Consider the following 22,082-nt stretch of genomic DNA (forward strand, 5'->3'; position numbering starts at 1 on the left):
ACTATACAAATATAGGACAACTGTACCTGAGGTCTACCTGCTCTTCCGATCATTTGCAGAATATCTGTCTCACTGTACTCCTGGAATACTCCTGATGCATAGTGCATTGTGGATTTTATGATCACCAAATGAGCTGGAAGGTTAACACCCATAGCCAAAGTACTGGTGGTAACTAGAAATATCAAATTAACCAAAAAAAAAAACAAAACAAAAAAAAAAACTTTGACATTGGTAAAGCTACACAAAGATAAATCTCCAATACTGCTAGCTGGCATGTTGCTAAAAACCATACCAAAGATGTAGCAAACGGGACTTTAAAAAATTGCACCTTGCATCAAAACAGAGAAGGGTAATTGCAGCTTTAGATATAAGATGGCAGTCACTTGATCCTGCTGTAAATAGTCAACTAGGAAGTGATCCCATATTTATGGGTTGCAGTAAATACCTGATAGTGTGCTGTTCCTGTTTCCAGTATCATTAGCAAAGATATGTACTGACATACATAAAGGGATATAGAAAAACTATGCAGTGGTCAGTGGTGTTTTTTATTTATCAAAGTTTCCCTAGCTGGTTGAAAAATATCCATGCCAGCATGGAAACACAGTAGGTGCCGGAATTACTTTTTGAGGACAGGCAGTGATTACATAATCAATGTTTCTTATATGCATAGACGTAAACACAAACGACCATTTACATTTATGGAAAAGGCAACATGGAAAGGGCATATGCCCAAGTCCATTCTTTGTAATTTATATCACAGTAGCTGGCCTGAATATAGTTAAGCTCTAAGATTGAAAGGTAGAGGATATGTCAAATCTCCATAAGAATTAGTACTGATAAAATTATTCTACTAATTCAATAACAGGGTCTTACAAAGTACTGGCAGGTCTCCCTCTGTAAAAGTTGCTTCAATATTTCTCCTGTCAGACACATCTATTCCAGCATGGTGGTATCCAACACCATAAAGCATAAGATCTGTAAAGAAAGTATTTACTGAACAATAAATATTATTAAGCTTACTAAAGCTGGCCATAGATGGATCAAAATTTGGCTGGTTCAGCAATCTAAGGATTGACTTTTGTTGAATAGAAATGTCAGAAAACGTGTCTCGATCAGTGGGCTGCAGCTACTGATCAGTGTTTTCTGGCAGCAGAGGAGTCCTGCTGTCAGAATACAATGACACAGCGAGGAGGATGCCTCCATCCACCTTACTTGTGTGAAAGGGGAAATGCATTCGTTTTTTGAATCGTTTATGGCCAGCCATAGTAAAAGATGGCAAAAACTTTGACTGCAGTGGAAAGTCAGGGCATTGTGTGACATACTCTAGTTCTGCAATTGATGAATCAATGGTCGCTGGTTTTATAGGATTATGACTGAAACAAAACACATAGTAATGAAAAACTTGCCTCTCAATTTTCCATCTTTTATAGCATTAGCAGACCTCTGCAGCCTAATACAATGAAAACAAACAATACAAAGCAAGATAATCAACCATTACACTGCAGCCAAAATGTCTTATTACAAAACAGCAGAAGTCATTATTCGATGGATAGTTGGACTGATATCTCATATATATAATAACTATGCTTGAACATGAATGTAATTGTGGTTTCTAGTTTCCAAGCCTCATAACAAAACCATGTCACCAGAAAGTAGTGTTTAGGCTACAATTATTGTGGCAGCAACAGTGGAGAATGATTTGCAGAATGTGCAACATAACCACACAAATGCAAATCCAACTACAGTTTTTCTCCAGCTTTCTAACCCCCCCCCCCCCCCCACAAACCCCCAAAATAAAAAGTATATAAATGTAATAAGTAAATCATAAATGCACCCTGCTCCAAAAGAACACACTGGACTCTGAAGTACTTCTTTGCTTATGGCAATAGTGTTTAATGTTGAGGTAAGTGTGCCAAAAATCATTCAACATCAGGGCTGGGCCAAGGCAGAGGCAGAAGAGGTACCTGCATTGGATTCTGTGCTGCAGGGGGTGCAGCTGGGGTGGAAGCATCTCTTGCCCCTGCATTGCCTGGACAACACCTGCATTGTACAGGACTGAGCTGTCAAACTGATAGCCTAGTCCAGCAGATTATACAGGGAGAGCATCGCTTTCCCTGTGTAACCTGCACCACTTTGCTTCACTCTCAGTGTGACAATTGTCTGCTCTCTATCAAGAGTTATGTGTGCTCCTGGTAAACAGAGCACTGTGTCTGGTTCTCACAAGAGTTCTGATTATTACACATGGAGAACCATATTCTGTTCTTCTTGTGTAATCTGAAAAATTGAGCTATCAGTATATTTAATTTAATAAATTACTGTTACATGAGAAAAAAAGGGTTTTTTTAACCACCTCAAGACCGGTCACTTTCACCCCCTTCCTGCCCATTTTGCCAAAAGTATTTGGACGCCTTTCTTTACACGCACATGAACTTTAATGGCATTCCAGTCATAGTCTGTAGGGTTCAATATTGAGTTGGCCCACCCTTTGTATCTATAACAGCTTCAACTCTTCTGGGAAGGCTGTCCACAAGGTTTAGGAGTGTGTCTGTCTATGGGAATGTTCGACCATTCTTCCAGAAGCACATTTGTGAAGGCAGGCACTGATGTTAGACGAGAAGGCCTGGCTTGCAGTCTCCACTCTAATTCATCCCAAAGGTGTTCTTTTGGGTTGAGATCAGGCCTCTGTGCAGGTCAGTCAAGTTCCTCCACTCCAAACTCGCTCATCCATGTCTTTGAGGACTTTGATTTGTGCACTAGTGTGCAGTCATGTTGGAACAGGAAGGGGCCATCCCCAAACTGTTCCCACAAAGTTGGGAGCACAACATTGTCCAAAATGTCTTAGTATGCTGATCCCTTAAGAGGTTCCTTCACTGGAACGAAGGGGCCAAGCCCAACCCCTGATAAACAACCCCACACCCTAATCCCCCCTCCACCAAACTTTACACTTGGCACAACGCAGTAAGGCAAGTATCGTTCTCCTGGCAACCGCCAAACCCAGACACGTCCATCAGATTGCCAGTCAGAGAAGCATGATTCGTCACTCAAAGAACACGTCTTCACTGCTCTAGAGTTCAGTGGTGGCGTGCTTTACAGCACTGCTTCCGACACTTGCACTTGGTGATGTAAGGCTTGGATGCAGCTGCTCAACCATGGAAACCCATTCCATGAAGCTCTCTACGCACTACTGTTGTGCTAATCTGAAGGCCACATAAAGTTTGGAGGTCTTTAGCTATTGACTCTGCAGACAGTTGGTAACTTCGGCGCACTGTGTGCTTCAGCATGCGCTGACCCCGCTCAGTCATTTTACATGGCCTACCACATCCTGGCTGAGTTGCTGTTCCCAGTTGCTTCCACTTTGTTATAATACCACTAACAGTTGACTGTGAAATATTTAGTAGCAAGGAAATTTCACAGATGGACTAATTGCACAGGTGGCAAACTATCACGATACCACACTTGAATTCACAGAGCTTCTGAGAGAGACCCATTCTCTCACAAATGTTTGTAGAAGCAGTCTGCATGCCTCCTGTGGCCATGGGGGTGACTGGAACACCTGAATCCAATGATTTGGAGGGTTGTCCCAATACGTTTGGCAATATAATGTGTGTATATATATATATATATATATATATATATATTTGAAGATCGATCAGTCCTGATGGACTAACTGCCTAAAATGCCAGGACAATAGCAGTTGTACTTTTTTTGTCACAATGTTTTGGAACATGAAGAAATTAAATACATTTTTTTTCACAAAGTTGTCATTTTATCAAATTATTTTTCACACAGCTTTGTCTGCAAAGGATGGCTAGGACTGGTGTTTCACAGGAGCATGGTCAGCAGAACATGCAGATGGGTCAGTTCTGGCCACAAGCAGAGACATGATCAATAAAAAAGTGTACTAAATAGGAGTTAGAAAAGCACCACACTATTAACTTCTGTCAATAAATGAATCACTATAGCAGCAACTCACAACCCAAAAGAATATTTTGGCATAAAAGTGAAAAGTGATTGTCGGCGGTGATCATCCATTACTCAGTGTTGTGGCTTTGCTGTTTAAGCTGGTGTCTGTCTGGACACCTTAATTGTGAGTGTTTTGGATTTTTTAATAAATTTATACTGTTTTTAAACGTGCTGGACCATCATTTCTTTTCCTTTGTCCCTGATCATCCTTGTCAAGGTCCTACCTTTCCTCAGAGCTTGTGCTTCTCCATGTGCTGGCATCCATCTTAGGTTTCTGCAAAGCATGGTGGGAGTCTTTATGCTTTCAGGCCTCTGCGGCTCCTCCTCCAGGAAGGTGTTGCTGATCACATTTAAGCCTGCTGTCTGCAGTTGCTCTTTGCATTCGTGTCCTGTATCTTAGATTGCAGCAAGCTCTTGTTCAACTCTCGTCTCCTGGAAACCGGCTCGGCTTTGACAAGACTATTCTCTGCCCTATCCCATTACCTGACCTCCCGTTGCTGAACCCGGCTCGTAACCTGAGTATTCTTGCCTACCGTCTTGTACTGTCTGTCCTGCTGTTATCGACCCGGCCTGTCCGACCACGCTATACGTCTTCCCATCTGGCTCCCATCGGCTATACGCCACTGGCAGCAGCCATTACCGCAGCTGTGGTTACTCGGGGGCCACGACCTGGTCTCAGGCTGCGTCAAGTCCATCCCCACCATCAGGGGCCCTGGTGAAAGGCAGCCTGGGGCTTAGACTCCGCGCCCTGAGGGACTCTGGTCTGTGGATGGTGGCTGTTGTCAGTCGGTGCGTGACCCTACCTTAGGCCTGCCTGTCCATTCCACCGCTCCTGCCCTGACAATCCTGAGATTTTTGGCTGCAGAGTATTGCTCCTTGTATTGAGATATTGTCCATCACTGTGGAAGATTTTTTTCTAATTGCCTGGATATGTGAATATCACTGAAGATATATCTACGATGTGGATATCATTTACTCATCGCTCCCAGAGCAAAAACGCTACTGCTGGTCTATAATCTGATCAGCTCTGGTGAGTTTATCCAATTTATTTGGTGGTGGATCAATCTCGGTGTTATGAGTTTCACAGAGGAAATTTTGAGTTATTTATGGTGTTTGGACTTTCACAGATTCATTATGGACACTTTATTTTATGGTGATATTGTATTTTAGCGCATTCCTTTATATATATTTTTCATGATCAATAAAAAAGCCAGTGTTAGTACAGGCGGTGGGCAGAGGCAGCACTACACTGGTGTGATCAGGAATACGGTTTGCTGACTTACACTGATCTGGTGACACTATTGACAATCAGGGACACCATTGGTGGCCAACACTGGTGTGATGGCACTGTAACTAGTGTGGAGGTAATAAGGAATACTGTTGCTGGCATACATTGGTCTGTTGACATTGGGACTGGTGTGGCATTGATTAGGGACACTGAAACTTGTGTGGCAGTGATCAGGGTCAATACGGTATGGAGGCGGCGAGGAGGGACACTAACTGTTGTGGCGGTGATTAGGGACACTGGGTCTGGTGTAGCAGTGATAAGAGACAACATGACTGGTGTGACGGGGATCAAGGACACTGAGTACTGCAGTGGTGATTAGGGACACTGACTGGTGTGGTGGTAATTAGAGATCAAGGCTGGTGGCAAAGAGATATAGTGATATCAGAGCAGCCTGCCATTGTACATAAACACCGCCACAGCAGTACCATGTCACCATAGTGACATTGCATTCACTCTGGTGACAGTATGTAAAAAAAAATAAATAAATAAATTTTTCTAGAATTTTTTTTTACATACTGTTACCAGAGCAGTGTTAACATAGTGACACTGTACTACTATTGGGAGGTGATCAGGACAATATATATATATATATATATATTGTGGGAACTTGCTTCAAAGTGGTAGAGCTTTTCATTTAAAGCACACAGCGACTCACTTCTTTAAGGGCCTTTTTGCCCAATTTTATTTAAACAAATGTCCCATAACATAAAGCTTCCCACGCAGGGGTATCCACCATCAAACAAAACAACGATTCAGCCTCCTGGCTTATACTCAGCTTGATGTCTGTCTCCTGCAGACTTCTTTAAGAATTATGGCTCTTGCACACAGCTGGCCACTAGCACACAGTTAGTCTCTAGCAGCTCCTTGCTGCTTTTGGCTTCCACCTCTCCTAGGTGAAGCCCACCTGACTCCTGTCTTCCAGGTGGAGCCCTCCTGACTCCTATCTGCCGGGGTAGAGCCCTGAACCCTGGTCCTGACTCTATGAAAAGGCCCACACACACCTGTGCAATCAGTATCCTGGCCATTTCCAAAACCTGGTCCCAGGATTGGAGATTTCATCCCTCCCAGATCTCTTTGAAATCTCCAGGCTCCAGATCCCAAAATGGACCTTACAAACAAAGGAGGAAAGTGAAAAGCCACTTTCCTCCGTATCAAACACTTACCCTGGAGCCCCTCAACCTGCCTTGTTGAGAATCCTGGGTGACAGATCGCCACACTGTCACAATATATATATATATATATATATATATATATATATATATATATATATATATATATAGATAGGAGACCAGCCCGGACACCACCCCCCATTGACTTCTCCGTCACATCCAACAACGCCACCATCAAACCCGCCCCGCAGGCCAGAGTACTTGGTGTCATTCTGGACTCCAACCTATCCTTCCAGCCCCAAGTCCAATCTTTAACAAACTCGTGCAGACTCCACCTCCGCAACATCGCCATAATTCGCACGTTCCTAACCCCAGAAACCACTAAACAGCTCATCCACTCCCTCATCATATCACGACTCGACTACTGCAACTCCCTCCTCACTGGCCTGCCTTGCCGCTGGCTATCCCCGCTTCAGTCGATCCTGAATACGGCTGCCAGACTCATTCACCTTTCCAACCGCTCCATTTCTGCCACCCCCCTCTGCCAATCCCTCCACTGGCTTCCGATTGCGCAACGGATCAAATTCAAAATCCTAACACTGACGAACAAAGCTGTCCACCATACTGCCCCGTAATACATCACTGACCTAATATCCAAGTACCGCCCAGCACGCACACTCCGCTCCTCACAAGACCTCCTTCTCTCTAGTTCCCTGGTCTCCTCCTCCCATGCCCGCCTCCAGGACTTCTCCAGGGTGTCACCCATCCTCTGGAACTCCCTGCCCCAACCCATCAGATTATCACCTACTCTCCTCTCCTTTAGGCGCACCCTGAAAACCCATCTCTTCAGGGAAGCCTACCCCACCCCCTGCTAACTTACCGACCTCCTCCACTCTCCCTACCACTACATCCCCCACAGCTATCTCCTCCTGTGCCACCATCCCCTCCCTCCTAGATTGTAAGCTCGAAAGAGCAGGGCCCTCGATCCCCTCATGTTTTGCATTGTATTGTATTGTTATTGTTATTGTTCTGTCACATGTTCTGTCCCCCTTTGTAATGTACAGCGCTGAGCGAACCATTGGCGCTTTATAAATACTGTATAATAATATATATATATTTATAGATGTGTGTGTATTTTTTTTTTTACCACTATTTGCTTTTTACTAGTCACTGTATAAGCAATAATTTACAATGTGCTTGGCATCCATTCAAATTGCCATTGTTTACTATTGTGATAACTGTGATTGGCCACAGCTATCACATGGTACAGCCATTGTTTACTTCTAGACATGTGATCACTGTGATTGATCACAGCAATCTCATGGTGCCAGGGAGAAGCACAGTAGCCTGGCACACTGATTGGTGATCTGCTGTGTTCAGTGGATACGTTCACAGACTGCTCCTCTGCACATCTTCGGGGGCGACGCACGAAGCACGCTTCTGGGAGGACGTACCTGTATGCCCTCCCAGGACTACACTTCTCACGCCTGGCCACTGCACATATACAGCTAAATGTCACTTTAGCCCCAAATACAGAAAAATGCTTTGTACCAAAAATATGATTCTAGTGCCTCTATAAAAAGGGACAATTGCAGAATAAAGTTTGTAATTAGCAATTGTGTGGAGATGGGAATGGTGGTCTTACCTCAACTTGGGTGCCGGAGGACCTTGTCCTCTGGCACCATTCCGCATTGTTTGCAAGCCTGCAAAAACAGCACCAACACACCAATTTCTGCTGTCAAAAACAACTGTACTTGAGTTCAAAATTTAAATCATATTTTCATTTTCATTTTATTTTAATTGTTTCTAGCCTATGTCTAATAATCTGAACAATCTTGAAGTTTGTAAATTTACTTTGTGACGGGACCCACACTTATACTTCCTTGAATTCTATGACACATTCACTATGCCCTTGTGGGTAATCACTGCTGTGTCACAGATTTCACAGAGCCTGCCTTCTGAACTACATAGGTGCTGAGAGGGGGAGTTTCAGGAGGTGGAGTCAGTGCTTGCAGGCTATGTAGTCCTTAGAAAGTGAAAGTAAACGGCAGAGGAGAATTTACAAATTATGCAGAGAATCCAGGAAGTTGGGGAAAGAGATGGCCAGCAAATAGGCAGCACTCACAACGTGAAAGGAGACTTAAAATAAACATATATTGGATTGACAAATAAAAATATAATTTGTAATGCTATTATAATGCTAATGTCATAAAATGAAAGTGCATTCTGTGACCATATAACTACTTTAATAATATACTATAGTCATCCTTAAAATTTATACAAGCAAATTCTTCTAAACTGTGTGACTTGCCAAATGTACACTGTGGCTTTGAGCTTTACCATTCTCCAATATTTTGCGAAAACTTTATTGTCACACGTTTTCAGTGAATATTTGGGGTTTTGTAAATCACCCAACAGTCATGTTAAGAAAAATTATTGCAAATGTTTTTTTTTCTAATGTTTACATCTTTTTTACAAAAAGGCCTTTATAATAAAAAATGTATGTATTCAAGTCTGCTAACAATAGCCATGTGTCTCATCCACCTCCCAAAAAATGCATAATATAAAAGACTACTATGCAAAAAAATTACTTGGTGCAAAACCATACTACTCCAAAATGACAACTTGTTTTAAGTCCCATAATGGGGAAACAGTTTTGATTGTGAATAGGTTGGCATGGCATATTCACCTCAACTAATCCACTGCATAGTTTGTGTCAATGTAATATCCATATTAACTAATCTATTGCATAGTTCATTTTAATGTAATAACCATATTGACATCCTATTTTCCTGTATTAAAAACCTTTTCACTTACAAATTGTAGGTGAAAAAAAAAATCTATTAAATTGTAAAAAAAAATACCTCTGTGTCATTAAGTTTATTATAAAAAACAAACCTTTGCTTATGTTCAATGCTCATAATAAATTTTGCATCCTTTGCGAGGATAGAAGCAGCATGTTGTACTCCTTTCCTAGTGGCACAAAACTAAGAATTTTATTTCAGAATGAGCATAATTCTTATATGAAACAAGAAAATGGATAGGAAGATTGAAACAAAAAAATACTTACCACAAGCGTTGGCTTTTGGTCAGAATAGGTCTGTATAACACTTGCTACCTTATAGTTAAGGGTTAGATCAAATTTATATTCTGTTTGATTAGAGCCACTAGGATATCCTAATACTACTTTGCGTAGTTTCACTGGTCGGAGAGATTCATCCATTTTCATACAAATGGCTTGGCATTGTCCATCTGATAGCCACTCTGCAATCTAAAGAAAAACACTTTTTTTCTGCCTTCAGAAGAAATATCTTTCGGTTTCAGTGTAACAATTGTGAGATATAATAAACCAACCTCATTACTTTCCTTCTTTGATAAAGGGCAGTAAAAATATGGACTAACCAAAGCAACCATTACAAAGAACACCCAACAGACTAAGCACAATAATGTTGCTTACTAAACATTGTTACTGTCACACTTGCAGGAACCTTTTCAAGCAGAACATGGATGGGCCAGGATGGATATCTCCTATTTGATTGCTACTGTTATCACCCAAGACAAATTGGTGACAGAGGTGCCAAAAGATTCCTCTCCCTTCCTTGTCCCTAGGAACAAGCATGCATATTCACCTTAAAGCAGAATTAAACACAAAAGAAAACATTTATTGCAGCTTATGAATCCTTAGATGTGATGGCTGTATTAGTTTCCTTTTTTAGGAGTTCTTTCTTCTATTTTCATCTGGTGATCCAGCCAGCAAGTCTGTTCTTTTTCACAGTACAAACTCTCCAGCAGACTGTATCAGTTTACGTGGATGAGACAAACCACTTAACATGGGCAGGGGTGATTAGATGAATCAGCTTTTATGTATTCATGTAAAACCTTTATACCAAAAGAAAACAACTGTTTGCAGTAACAGATTATAAAGTGTGAGTTGGCCTTTGGCTTCAGTATGTTAGTGGGTATGCTAATACATTTAACATTACCCGCCCCCCTCCCTCCAAAACTGACAATGCTGCTGTCTGCTGTGCCTCCTGTGCTCATTCTTCCAGAGTGGTGTCTTACTGATACAGGAGGTGTTCTACTGGTCAGATCACCAGGTGAAAACAGGGGAAAAGCCAAAGAAAAGAAAATGTATGCAGCCACAACATCTAATGATTGGTAAGCAGCAAAAAAATAATATTTGGTTCTGGGTCTAATACTGCTTTAACCACTTGAGCTCCTGAGGATTTACCCCCCTTAATGACCGGGCCTTTTTTTGCTGTTTGGCGCTGCACTAATTCAAATAATTGCGCGGTCATGCAATGCTGTACCCAAACAAAATTTATGTCCTTTTTTTCACACAAATAGAGCTTTCTTTTGGTGGTATTTTATCACCTGTGCGCTTTTTATTTTTTGCGCTATAAACAAAAAAATCACGAAAATTTTGAAAAAAAAACAATATTTTTCTACTTCCAGCTATAAAAAATATATCGTAAACTCAAAGTTAGTCATAAATTTAAGCCAAAATGTATTCTGCTACATGTTTTTGGTAAAAAAAATCCCAATAAGTGTATATTGATTGCTTTGTGTGAAAGTTATAGCGTCTACAAACTATGGTATAGATACTGTAATTTATGCCTTTTTTTGCTATACAGTGCTGCACTAATTCAAATGATAATTGCGCGGTCATGCAATGCTGTACCCAAACAAAATTTACGTCCTTTTTTCACACAAATAGAGCTTTCTTTTGGTGGTATTTGATCACCTGTGCGCTTTTTATTTTTTGCGCTATAAACAAAAAAACAACGAAAATGTTTTAAAAAAACAATATTGTTTTTGGTAAAAAAAATCCCGTGCATTAGCGGGCAAACTGGCGCTATCTGGGAGGGGCGCTAACACTATCGGAAGTCACCAGTGACACTAATACAGTGATCAGTAAAAATCTATTCACTGTAATCAATGACACTGGTGACAGGGCAGTGAAGGGGTTAACTGGGGGGGGGAGGGGGGCGATCAAGGGGTTAAATGGGATTTCTGGTGCACTAGCGGGCAAACTGGCGCTATCTGGGAGGGGCGCTAACACTATCGGAAGTCGCCAGCGACACTGATACAGTGATCAGTAAAAACCGGTTCACTGATCAGTGACAATGGTGACAGGGCAGTGAAGGGGTTAACTGGGGGGGTAGGGGGGGGCGATCAGGGGGTTAAATGTGTCCTCTAGTGTGTTCTAACTGTCAGTGTGCTGTTTTACTCACTTTTACTGTTTCTTCTTCTCTGTCTGGAACGGAATGTGTCCAGGCAGAGAAGAATGACATCATATCCTGCCCTGTGTAAATGTCAACACAGGACATGATAGGACAGGGACCGATCATCTGATTTCAGCCAGAAATCACTGGCTGAAATCTAATGATTGATCCCTCCTGGATCGAATGGTGTCACCCGCGGGTCGGCAGGAGCGCACGCGCGCCCCCCCCTACCCGCGAAAGTGTCGGGAGCGCAGAACCCGTTTTAAAACGTGGTTTTGCGCTCCACTGCCGCCCTGCACACGTATATATACAGTGGCAGGGCGGCAAGCGGTTAAGCAGTACATCTGGATATTTAAAGTACTGCATAACTAAAGGCAATCTATTCAATTTCTAATACGGTTTGCGTCCCTATTAGGGAGATCCACTACCTCTATTTGCCCTGTTTACCATTAACATCAACAGTGAAAGTAAAAGAAACCTCAAATTTTGGGTTGTCCTCAATAAACAATAGAGGGGCAATTTTCCAATGGGGACACTAGTTATGGTGACCTGGGGGTCTCCAAGAAATTCCCTAAATTAACAGTTATTTTCTCATTTCCTCTTATGGATATGGGGCAGGAAGGGAAGATAAATCTCCCCAATGGAACACATATGGAAAAAAATAAACTGACATCGGATATACCCTACCCTTACTCTATCCAAAATGAAAAACAAAAAAGATTTGCCTGTAGTTCTACTCTAATTGATCGATGGGTCATGTACAATCCAGCAGCCTTATAAGCAAAGTCTGAAGGTATCTTAAGAGCTAGCTCAATAGATTTTTAACCCTTTAGTGGCGCTATACAGAATTAAGTCTGTCAGTAAAAAAAGACTGTTGGTTGGAGATTTAGCCATTTTCATTCAAATGGCTAGCAGATGGTATCCCTTGTTTGCATTGGTAGGGCTCATCCAGCTAAAGGGTAAACTGGGTTCCTAAGCTGGTCATAAATAGTAATGGGCCAAACACCCCCTTGTTTGGTTCGCAGTCGAACATTCACACATAATGAATGTTCGACTGCAAACTTCGAACACAATGCAACTCTATGGGACTTGAACCTGAAAATTCAAAAGTGCTCATTTTGAAGGCTTATATGCAAGTTATTGGCCATAAAAGGGGAATGGGGACTCTGGTACTGCCCTGAGGGACATGAATCAGTGAAAATGTGTTTTTAAAAAAATAATGTTTTTAAAGGGGCAGTCATTTTTTATTGCTTAAAGTAAAAAAAAAAAATAAAAAAAAAAATTCCTTTAAATATCATGCTTAGGGGGGTCCGCTTACACTACCTGCAAAGTTATACATCTGTATGATGCATAGAACCTGCTGCAACAGGACAGAACTTCCTAATGGGCCTGGTATGGCTGTTATGGGGAATCCCACGTACTTGAAAGAAAAAAAAATATATTACTGTGGTGTGCCTCCTTACCTTGCTACCAGACCTAAAGGATCTGATAAGGATTGGGGGGGGGGGGAACCCTATGCTGTGTTGTTTTTTTTTTGTTATAAAAATGTCATTAAAAATGTTGTTGAGCACTCGTTGCAATCTGACATTGGCCTGTCAGATGTAAACAATTGGGGGGAGCCAACGGTGACATCTCCTCCCAATTGTGCTGTGATTGGCCAAAGCATTGCACCTGACCTATGGTCAGGTGCATTGCTTTGGCCAATCACAATGCACTGTGAGAACGCAGTGCATTGTGGGGCACAGCGGGCAAACAGCCTGCTGAACGCCCTTACCATTCTTGTGTTTGCTGAACACACGAATGGCCGATGTTCAACTCGAACATCAAGCCCATCATTAGTCATTAATGGCTTGAAATTCTGCCAGTTTAACAGCGACCAACCAAATTGTGATCCATATGTGGCCAATGCAGTTGAACAGAAGTCAGTCTACCGACTGACTTCTGTTCACCCATCCTGTTGCATAAAAAAACAATAAATCTGACTGAGGCATTGGTCTGTGTATTATGACAGTGGGGAGTCTATCTGCTGGCACAGCTGGGAGGATTGCCCCATCCACTTAGGCTGGCCATTCACTATTCAGTTCACAATCAAAGTGTTGTATTGTTCTCCTGTTTCCCTACAGCTTGATCATACCATAAACCACGACTTGACATCACAATTCTTCACTTGAATTCCAAACAAGAAAATAAGCAAACCTCCAAAACCAAATATTTAGCTTAGGCTTCAAATAGTAAGAACTACTGGATCACTAAAGCTCTCTGCTATAGTCATGTCAATCATCTTTAACTATGGAAAACACTGAATACACATCGAATGACTGGCCACGACCACTGCACTGAAATACGATTTTTCAAAACTTATAGATGTACTGAACTAATTTTTTTAAAAACTGCCAGGCTTTTTTTTTTTTTTTTTTTTTTTTTTAATAACAGAAGGGACCCTAGTAGTCTCTTCTGTCATAAATGCCTGTCCTTGTCTCTCAGCAATAATGTAATCTGAGCCATGCGTGTATAGCCATTCAAGTAGCCAAAGAGATGGGTCACAGAAGGAAGACCAAGTGAAGATGAAAGCAATCAGAACCTGTGGCATATACCTGCAGGAATGGTTGAAAAAGATTTTAAATAGTTTTTAATACCGCTTTAATTAAGTGGGATATTAATTTTTATTCTACCACTAGGCATAGCAATAATGTACAATTAAAAGAGACGTACATCATCAGCATTGGGAATTGTTGCTGAAACTGCCACAAATCTCATAGGAAGCTGTACATCTACACTGTTGGTTGTATGTGCCAGTAAAACCTGAATTGTTTTCATCCTGCTAACCACAACTTCAAGTGTTGCCCCGCGGCTTTCGTCCTTCACTGTGTGCACCTAAAAAGACAATTGGATACTTGTAGTACAGGCTCTCAACAAGGGATCCTTGCAACCCTAGGAATGCCTCACAATTCACTTTTGTCATACTTGTGTGTGTGTATTTACAGTATGGAGGTATATATATATATATATATATCTTGCCCTAATTCATACTCATCCTTAGGTGAGAACTATGGTTAAAGTGGGACAATTGTTAAAGTATATACTACTGTACACCATTACTGTTAGGCCCCTTTCACTCGAAGGGTCTAATCAGGTCAGCTTGTCAGTTATTCAGGTGGAGCCAATCGAACCCTCCATTCACACTTCACAAGGTGTGATTTACATATTTGGTCAATTCCATATTTTCTTTGCATGGAGACAAACATAGGCAAATGTTCAAAGCAGAGGAGGGCATTGTGGTGGTGTTGGGGGGGGGCAATGGCCATGACCATCATGCAATAGGGTAGGGGTACTCTTGAATACCTCTATATCACTTCCTATATTTGTTTTTATAAACATAGAACTGCTGCTATTACATGGACACTCAAGATAACAGCCGCTTGACTTATTTACAACAGTAGGTTTTCAGTGAAAAATTTATTTACAACAGTAGATTTTCAGTGAAAAATTACCTCATCTATAAGAAAGAGTCGAACTAGCTGAACCAGCATATTGTCTCTCCATTTTCTACTCATAGCATCCCATTTCTCCTAAGTGGAATGAATTGCACACATTTTGGAATTAGAAAACATTAGATGTCAAGTATGCATAATCAGCAGTGAGTAGACAGCTACTGGTCTATAACAGATATTTCATAAATATCATTCAATATCGTTAATTATAAAAAACTTGCATTAAAGCAGAACTTCGCTCTCTTAATCAACATTGATTATTTTTAAACCTTAGGCTGCTAGCATTAGTAAATACTGTAGATAGGAGGATGGGTTTTCTCAGTTAAATGCACCCTCCTGTATGAATGCCTCAGATAAGGGCAGATGGATTCCAGTAAGTACTACATGAATGATCTTGCCCTTACTCAAGATAGCCACAGCCAGAAAAGATGGGGAGGTGGGGGGAGGGGGGTGTTGTTTTCAAAATTATTTCTCAGCAAAATAAAGCATGGAGACATGGATGGATGGGTGACTTTGCTTTGAATACTAAAAATGAATTCAGTAGTGTTTCTTGGTTTGTTGTGCTCAGATGCAGTGTAGTTCTGCTTAATTGTGCCATGTACTAAAAATAGCATGATATTTAGAAATGGTTCAGTTTTTGGTGCAGTTTATGCTTCTAAGTATAATGCTTTTACCTGATGCATGGAGGCAAGTGTCTACGTTTAGGTCAGACTGTTTTTATAGGAAGAAAAAAACTTTAACAAGTAACATATTCTTGAGGTTAAAGAGGAAATTAACTCTGAAAGCTGTGTCCACAAACAAGCAGGCAGAGAGCAAAGGGCTAGTCACATTATTGCTTGTGGTCTCCCTGCAGCTGTTTGTTTCCTCATTGCTGACCTAACCATGCCTTGTTTGACACTATGGGGTTTATTTACTAAAGCTGGAGAGTCCAAAATCAGACTCCCTTCTGCATAGAAACCAATCAGCTTCCAGGTTTCATTGCCAAAGCTTCATTGAACAAGCTGAGGTTAGAAGCTGATTGGTTTCTATGCAGAAGGGAGTCTGATTTTGGACTCTCCAGCTTTAGTAAATAAACCCCTATGTGTGGGTGGGGCTTAGTCTCCCTAGTGGGGGGTACACTAAGAGCTACAATCACTAATTTCCTAGGTTCCTGCAGGAGGAGCCTTCAGTCATGTGAAAAACAGCATTAAGGCATAACTCCAGACGTAGGCGCAAGCCACTATGAGCACAGTTAACCCTCAATTAAACATGAGAATGCCTAAACATTTGTAGTTGCAACAATTTTTTGGGTGAAGTGGTACATTATCTGACAGAAATGCAGGGGTGCCAATATTTTTGGCCATGACTGTAATTTAGTACAGTGCACATTAAATAGGCATAAATGATGCCTCAGGATGAGCGTTGAGGGACACCCTTGTAATCCACATTTGATCTGTTCTTAAAGCAGACCTTCACTTAAAACTAAAAGTAACACTAATCTGTCTCTCCCCAAAACCACCACTCTATTTGCAAGTTTTTTGTCTTGTGGGAGCGGTTACCTTTATCTGACAGATACCTGCACCTAGTAATGCAATTCTTGCTTAGGTGAGACTTACATACGTTTGGCCCATCCACCACCCAACCTGCAACCTCCTGAGACACGTCACATGTCCCAGAAGGCTGCAGAACTTATCTGGCAGTGCAGAGCAATCTCATGCATGCACCATGGTAGTAGGCTGTGAAAAAGCCGGAAGTCACAGTCTGCTCCCACAGCCAAGATGGCGGCACCTGGGATCCCAAGACTGGAGAAGGAACGAGCCCAGGTGAAGACAGTGCTGGACTCCTGAGTCGGTGAGTGTCTTTTATTTAAACGTTACCAGCTACATTATTTGTGATAATGACTGTAGTAGCTCCTCTTTAAAGAATATAAAAGAATATAAAAGAAATACTTTTGTTAGTAGTATATAGGGTGTGAAAGGGTACACCCTCTCTCATATTTATACTGCTGTGTCCCTTCTGTGCAGACGCAGGTGGTGACTATAAATCATCCAGTGAAGACAAATGTTCCAGTGACAGCTGTCTAATATGTGGTCAGATTTCTTTTAATTTCCTGTTGCTTCTCCTTGAAAAGTGAAGGGAAATCTCTCCAACAGGACACAGAAACAGTGGTGTCTAAAGAAAATAAAACCACTTTTAGAAAGAGAATATCAGGAACTGATATTCCCTTTCTAAAAGGGAATATTGTTGTTGATCTTGTAGGTGGAAAGGTCCCTGATGAGAAAAAGTACCACAAGGGGTACAATTTTCCTTTATGATAACAGACTCCTTTGAAAATGTGAGTGGGAGTACAGAAGGAATTGTGATTACCAAAACTGGTTCTTAACCAAAATGGAAAAGCAAACTTTTAGTGACTTGGGCTATTCTCATTGGGGTACTGGAACCCAGATAAGTGAGGAAGGGCAACTGGCCAAGATGCCCTATAGTAGGGTTTAAAATGGTGCTATAGGGAAGAACCTGAGCTATCAAACAAAAGGAACATGAGTTGCCTAGGAACCCAATAGGATAGGCAAACTAAGAAGGCTCTCTTCTTGCTTCAAGATCTGCAGTTCACAGTGCCTTGAAAAAGTATTCATACCCCTTGAAATTTTCCACATTTTGTCATGTTACAACCAAAAATGTAAATGTATTTTATTGGGATTTTATGTGATAGACCAATACAAAGTGGCTCATAATTGTTCAGTGGAAGGAAAATGATAAATGGTTTTCAACATTTTTTACAAATAAATATCTGAAAAGTGTGGCATGCATTTGTATTCAGCCCCCCTACGAAGAACCACCTTTCGCTGCAATTAAAGCTGCAAGTCTTTTTGGGGATGTCTCTACCAGCTTTCAACATCTAGAGAGTGAAATTTTTGCCCATTCTTAGCAAAATAGCTCAAGCTCTGTCAGATTGGATGGAGAGCGTCTGAACAGCAATTTCAAGTCTTACAACAGATTATCAATTGGATTTAGGTCTGGACTTTGACTGGGCCATTCTAACACATGAATATATGCTTTGATCTAAACCATTCCTGCTACCACCATGTTTCATGGTGGGGATGGTGTGTTCAGGGTGAAGTGAGGTGTTAGTTTTCTGCCACACATAGCATTTTGCATTTAGGCCAAAATGTTCAATTTTGGTCTCATCTGACCAGAGCGCCTTCTTCAATATGTTTGCAGTGTCCCTCATATGGCATCTCACAAACTGCAAACGGGACTTCTTATGGCTTTCTTTCAGCAGTGGCTTTCTTCTTGCCCCTCTTTCATAACGACAAGATTTGTGGAGTACATGACTGATAGTTGTCCTGTGGACAGATACTCACACCTGAGCTGTGGATCTCTGAAGCCCCTCCAGAATTACCATGGGCTTCTTGGCTGCTTCTCTGATTAATGCTCTCCTTGCCCGGCCCGTCAGTTTAGGTGGATGGCCAGGTCTTGGTAGGTTTGCAGTTGTGCTATACTCTTTCCATTTTTGGATGATGGATTGAACAGTGCTCCGTGAGATGTTCAACGCTTGGGATTCTTTTTTCTAACCTAACCCTGCTTTAAACTTCTCCACCACAACTTTATCCCTGACCTATCTGGTGTGTTCCTTGGCCTTCTTGAAGCTGTTTGTTCACTAATGTTCTTTAACAAACTTCTGAGGGCTTCACAGAACAGCTGTAATTATACTGAGATTAAATGGAGATGGAGGCACCACTGGAACCAGATTTTTGTGCAGGACAGACTGGGGAGCAACCAAGCAATACTGTGCTGAAAGAGTATTTATGTGCAGAGCCCATTTTTGTGATTCAGTTGCCTTACGCAGAGAAGGAAGTTATCCTGTAAGCAGGAAGCCTCTTCTACCCATCCCTTAAAGGGACCTCTGGTTACCTGGATCCAACTAATTTGATACCGGGCATTTGCTAACTACCACCCTGAGGGAGGATCACCTTAACCTTGACCAGACCTATTTCTGATGAGGAAACCCCTGGATGTGATTCTTAATGCATATAATTATTACGCATCTGGTGAGTGCGTAATTCTGCCATTATTCACCGAGCACCACCCTCGAGTTTAACCAGTCACCTGGCACTTTTTAGTCACAAAGACCAGGGGCGGATTGACCATTCGAGCACTTGGCACTGCCCGAGGGTCCGGGGTCAGTAGGGGGCCCCATAAGATGCCCCTGGTACCTTTCCTTGGCTTTTTCATAGGCTTTTGTGGGTGTGGGCAAGGGCACAGGGGCCCCATGATCCCCTATTGCCCGGGGGCCCCATGAGTTGTCAGTCCGCCCCGACACAGACTGTTGTTTCTATTGAACTTTTAATAGCATTTTATCACTCATACCATCTTTTATTTTAAATCATAAGTTTAGCGCTGCACTGTTTTACTTATTCTATTTGTAAGGTTTATGTTGGTTACCTTGAGTGCTCAGCTGCTGATTGGATAGCGCTCACTTACATTTTTTATTAAGGTAAGTATAACATGTTTGTTATTTTAAAAGAAAAAAAAATTGCCTCTACAGTTACTTTAATTCTTACACCCGACATTTATCGGACATTTTTTAAATATTGGACATTTATAACATATTGAATGCATACCAAAAAGCAAACCCTAGGGAATCAATCCTATATGCACAGGTGGGAGAGAGCTCTGGGTGAGGAACTAACCCCTGAAGCCTGGCAGATTATCTAGACTCAAAAGAAAAGTTCAATCTGCACCCTTTATAAAGAAAACTCATATAAAATACCTTGCTTTTGGTATTTTACCCTGGAGCTTCAGGTCAGCGTTTGTTGTTGGAAGTTGTCAGAAAGAGCAAGGCTCTCTTTTTCATATATACTTGCAATGTCCTTGTTATGAACCATAAAGGAGGTCAGTAATCCTTTTACTATACTGCCTTTTTGATTTAGCTAGCCCCTTTACCCACAAATTATTCCCCTTATGTTAGTCTCCTCCAGCCCTCTCAAAAACCAATAAGATGCCTAGTCCTGCTCAACTGGAAAAAAGGGAGCCTCAATCTCCTTTAGCGCTCTTTCATTTGTTATCATTCATATTGTTAGACAATATATTAAGACTTCCCTTTACTAAGTTGTTTTCAGCCTCCTCCTACAAAAGTTGTACCTGTTTATCTATAGCCATCTGTACCCTACATCCATTCAAAGTGCATAATTTACACAGGATCACTCAGTTCTGAAAAGCAGGGGGCTGGGAGCTGAGGTTACACTCAGTAAGGAGAGCACTGAGAGCTGACTGAAGACACACACACACCCCTTCACACAGTGCACGGGCAGAGACTGTCAATCTGCTGGATGTCCCTCCCCTGTCACTTTTTTCTCTTGGTGTCAGGAAAACTTGTGAGAAGTGACTCATGCTGATAGCAGAGGAACAAGGCAAGGAACAAAGGACAAGTTATAACCAGCATCTCCTACAGGAGTAGAGCTCATGTTTTATAAATAAGAACCCAAGCTGGGTAATGCCAAATGCTCTGTTTCATTAGTTTAATATCCAAAAACTGAATAAAAAAACACTTAGGTTTGAGTATCACTAGATTTGCCTTAAACAAATCTTTCTTTTGTACTAACATAATAGCAACTTCATAATCTGCTCAGTTAGCCATTTCAAACTGTCACTTTCTTTTCCCAAAACCTGCAACCTAGGTAAAAGAACAGCACTGTTTCTGATATTGCATATTACTTTATCAGTAAAACATTAAAAGCTCAGCCTTTCCCTTTGCCATTGATATTTGCAGAAAGTAGCGACACTTGACTCTGTAAGGAAGGGCAAAGGAGTTTTTCACATATAGTGAATATAAAAAGTCTACACACCTCTGTTAAAAAGTCAGGTTTCTGTGATGTAAAAAAAGAGACATAGATAAATAATTTCAGAACTTTTTCCACCTTTAATGTGACCTATAAACTGTACAACTCAATTGAAAAACAAACTGAAATATTTTAGGGGGTGGGGGAGTAAACATAAAACTAAAATAATGACCACATGGAAGACAAATATATCTGAAATATATTTTATATCTATTAAAAATAGTCTTCCCAAATATACTGAAATAAATTTGAAATACCACAATTTTGGCCATATTCAATATAGAGTATTTTCTGGCGTATTAGACTACTTTTTATACATAAAAATATACCCCAAAAATTGGGGGTCGTCTTATACGCGGGGTATAAAATGTGAACCTTGAGTTTGTTTGGGTCAAGCTGGCTGGATGTGTGGTAGTACTGTACATACAGTATACTGTGCTGAGCCAAGCTGGCTCAAAACAAATGTCCCTATGACAGATTAATCTGTCAACCCGCTGGATGTGCGGTATATACAGTATACTGCGCTGAGCCAAGCTGTTTCAAAACGTAACGGCACGTCCCTACTGTAATCAGCCTGCTGGATGAGTGTATGTACGGTAGCTGCGGCTACATACAGTATACGCTGGGCCAAACACGGTGAGTGATGTGTTCTACTAATGAATACAAAGCCTGTTCGGATTGGCTGAGTCAGAGAGGTGGGCTGATGATGTCACAACCTCAGCCAATCCGAGCAGGCTTCGTATTCATTAGTAGAATACATCGCTCGCCGTGATTGGCCCAGCGTATACTGTATGTAGCCTCAGCTACTGTACATACACACATCCAGCGGTCTGATTACCGTAGGGACATACCGGTACGTTTTGAAACCGCTTGGCTCAGTATACTGTATTTACCACAGTGGAATATACTCAGTATACTGTATATACCACACATCCAGCGGGCTGACAGATTAATCTGTCATAAGGACATTTGTTTTGAACCAGCTTGGCTCAGCGCGGTATACTGTATGTACATTACTGCACATCCAGCGGGCTGTATACTGTATATACTGTATACTGTATGTAGCCGAAGCTACCGTATTACTGCACATCCAGTAGTAACCATCTGATTTGGAATTTGATCCATATGATGACTGTCTTACAAATGTATCACAAGATGTCATTCATGAACTTATGATGTCAGAGGAT

At 41.4% G+C, this 22,082-nt stretch overlaps 1 protein-coding gene across 1 annotated transcript in view; it reads right to left on the bottom strand.

Moving 5' to 3' along the window:
- HFM1 (helicase for meiosis 1) overlaps nucleotides 1-22,082 on the bottom strand; it is a 271,262-nt gene that overhangs the window by 154,690 nt on the left and 94,490 nt on the right. The window contains exons 10-16 of the mRNA XM_089668958.1: nucleotides 15,077-15,154; nucleotides 14,298-14,459; nucleotides 9,431-9,631; nucleotides 9,259-9,347; nucleotides 1,407-1,450; nucleotides 874-975; nucleotides 27-172 (exon numbers count right to left, since the gene is read on the bottom strand). Of these exons, the coding sequence (XP_089525084.1) occupies nucleotides 27-172; nucleotides 874-975; nucleotides 1,407-1,450; nucleotides 9,259-9,347; nucleotides 9,431-9,631; nucleotides 14,298-14,459; nucleotides 15,077-15,154 (822 nt within the window). The remainder of the gene's footprint in view (nucleotides 1-26; nucleotides 173-873; nucleotides 976-1,406; nucleotides 1,451-9,258; nucleotides 9,348-9,430; nucleotides 9,632-14,297; nucleotides 14,460-15,076; nucleotides 15,155-22,082) is intronic.

Source organism: Staurois parvus, unplaced genomic scaffold (assembly GCF_062004578.1).
Source record: "Staurois parvus isolate SC_StPar_1 unplaced genomic scaffold, SC_StPar_1.0 ptg000066l, whole genome shotgun sequence".
Taxonomy (NCBI): Eukaryota; Metazoa; Chordata; class Amphibia; order Anura; family Ranidae; genus Staurois; species Staurois parvus.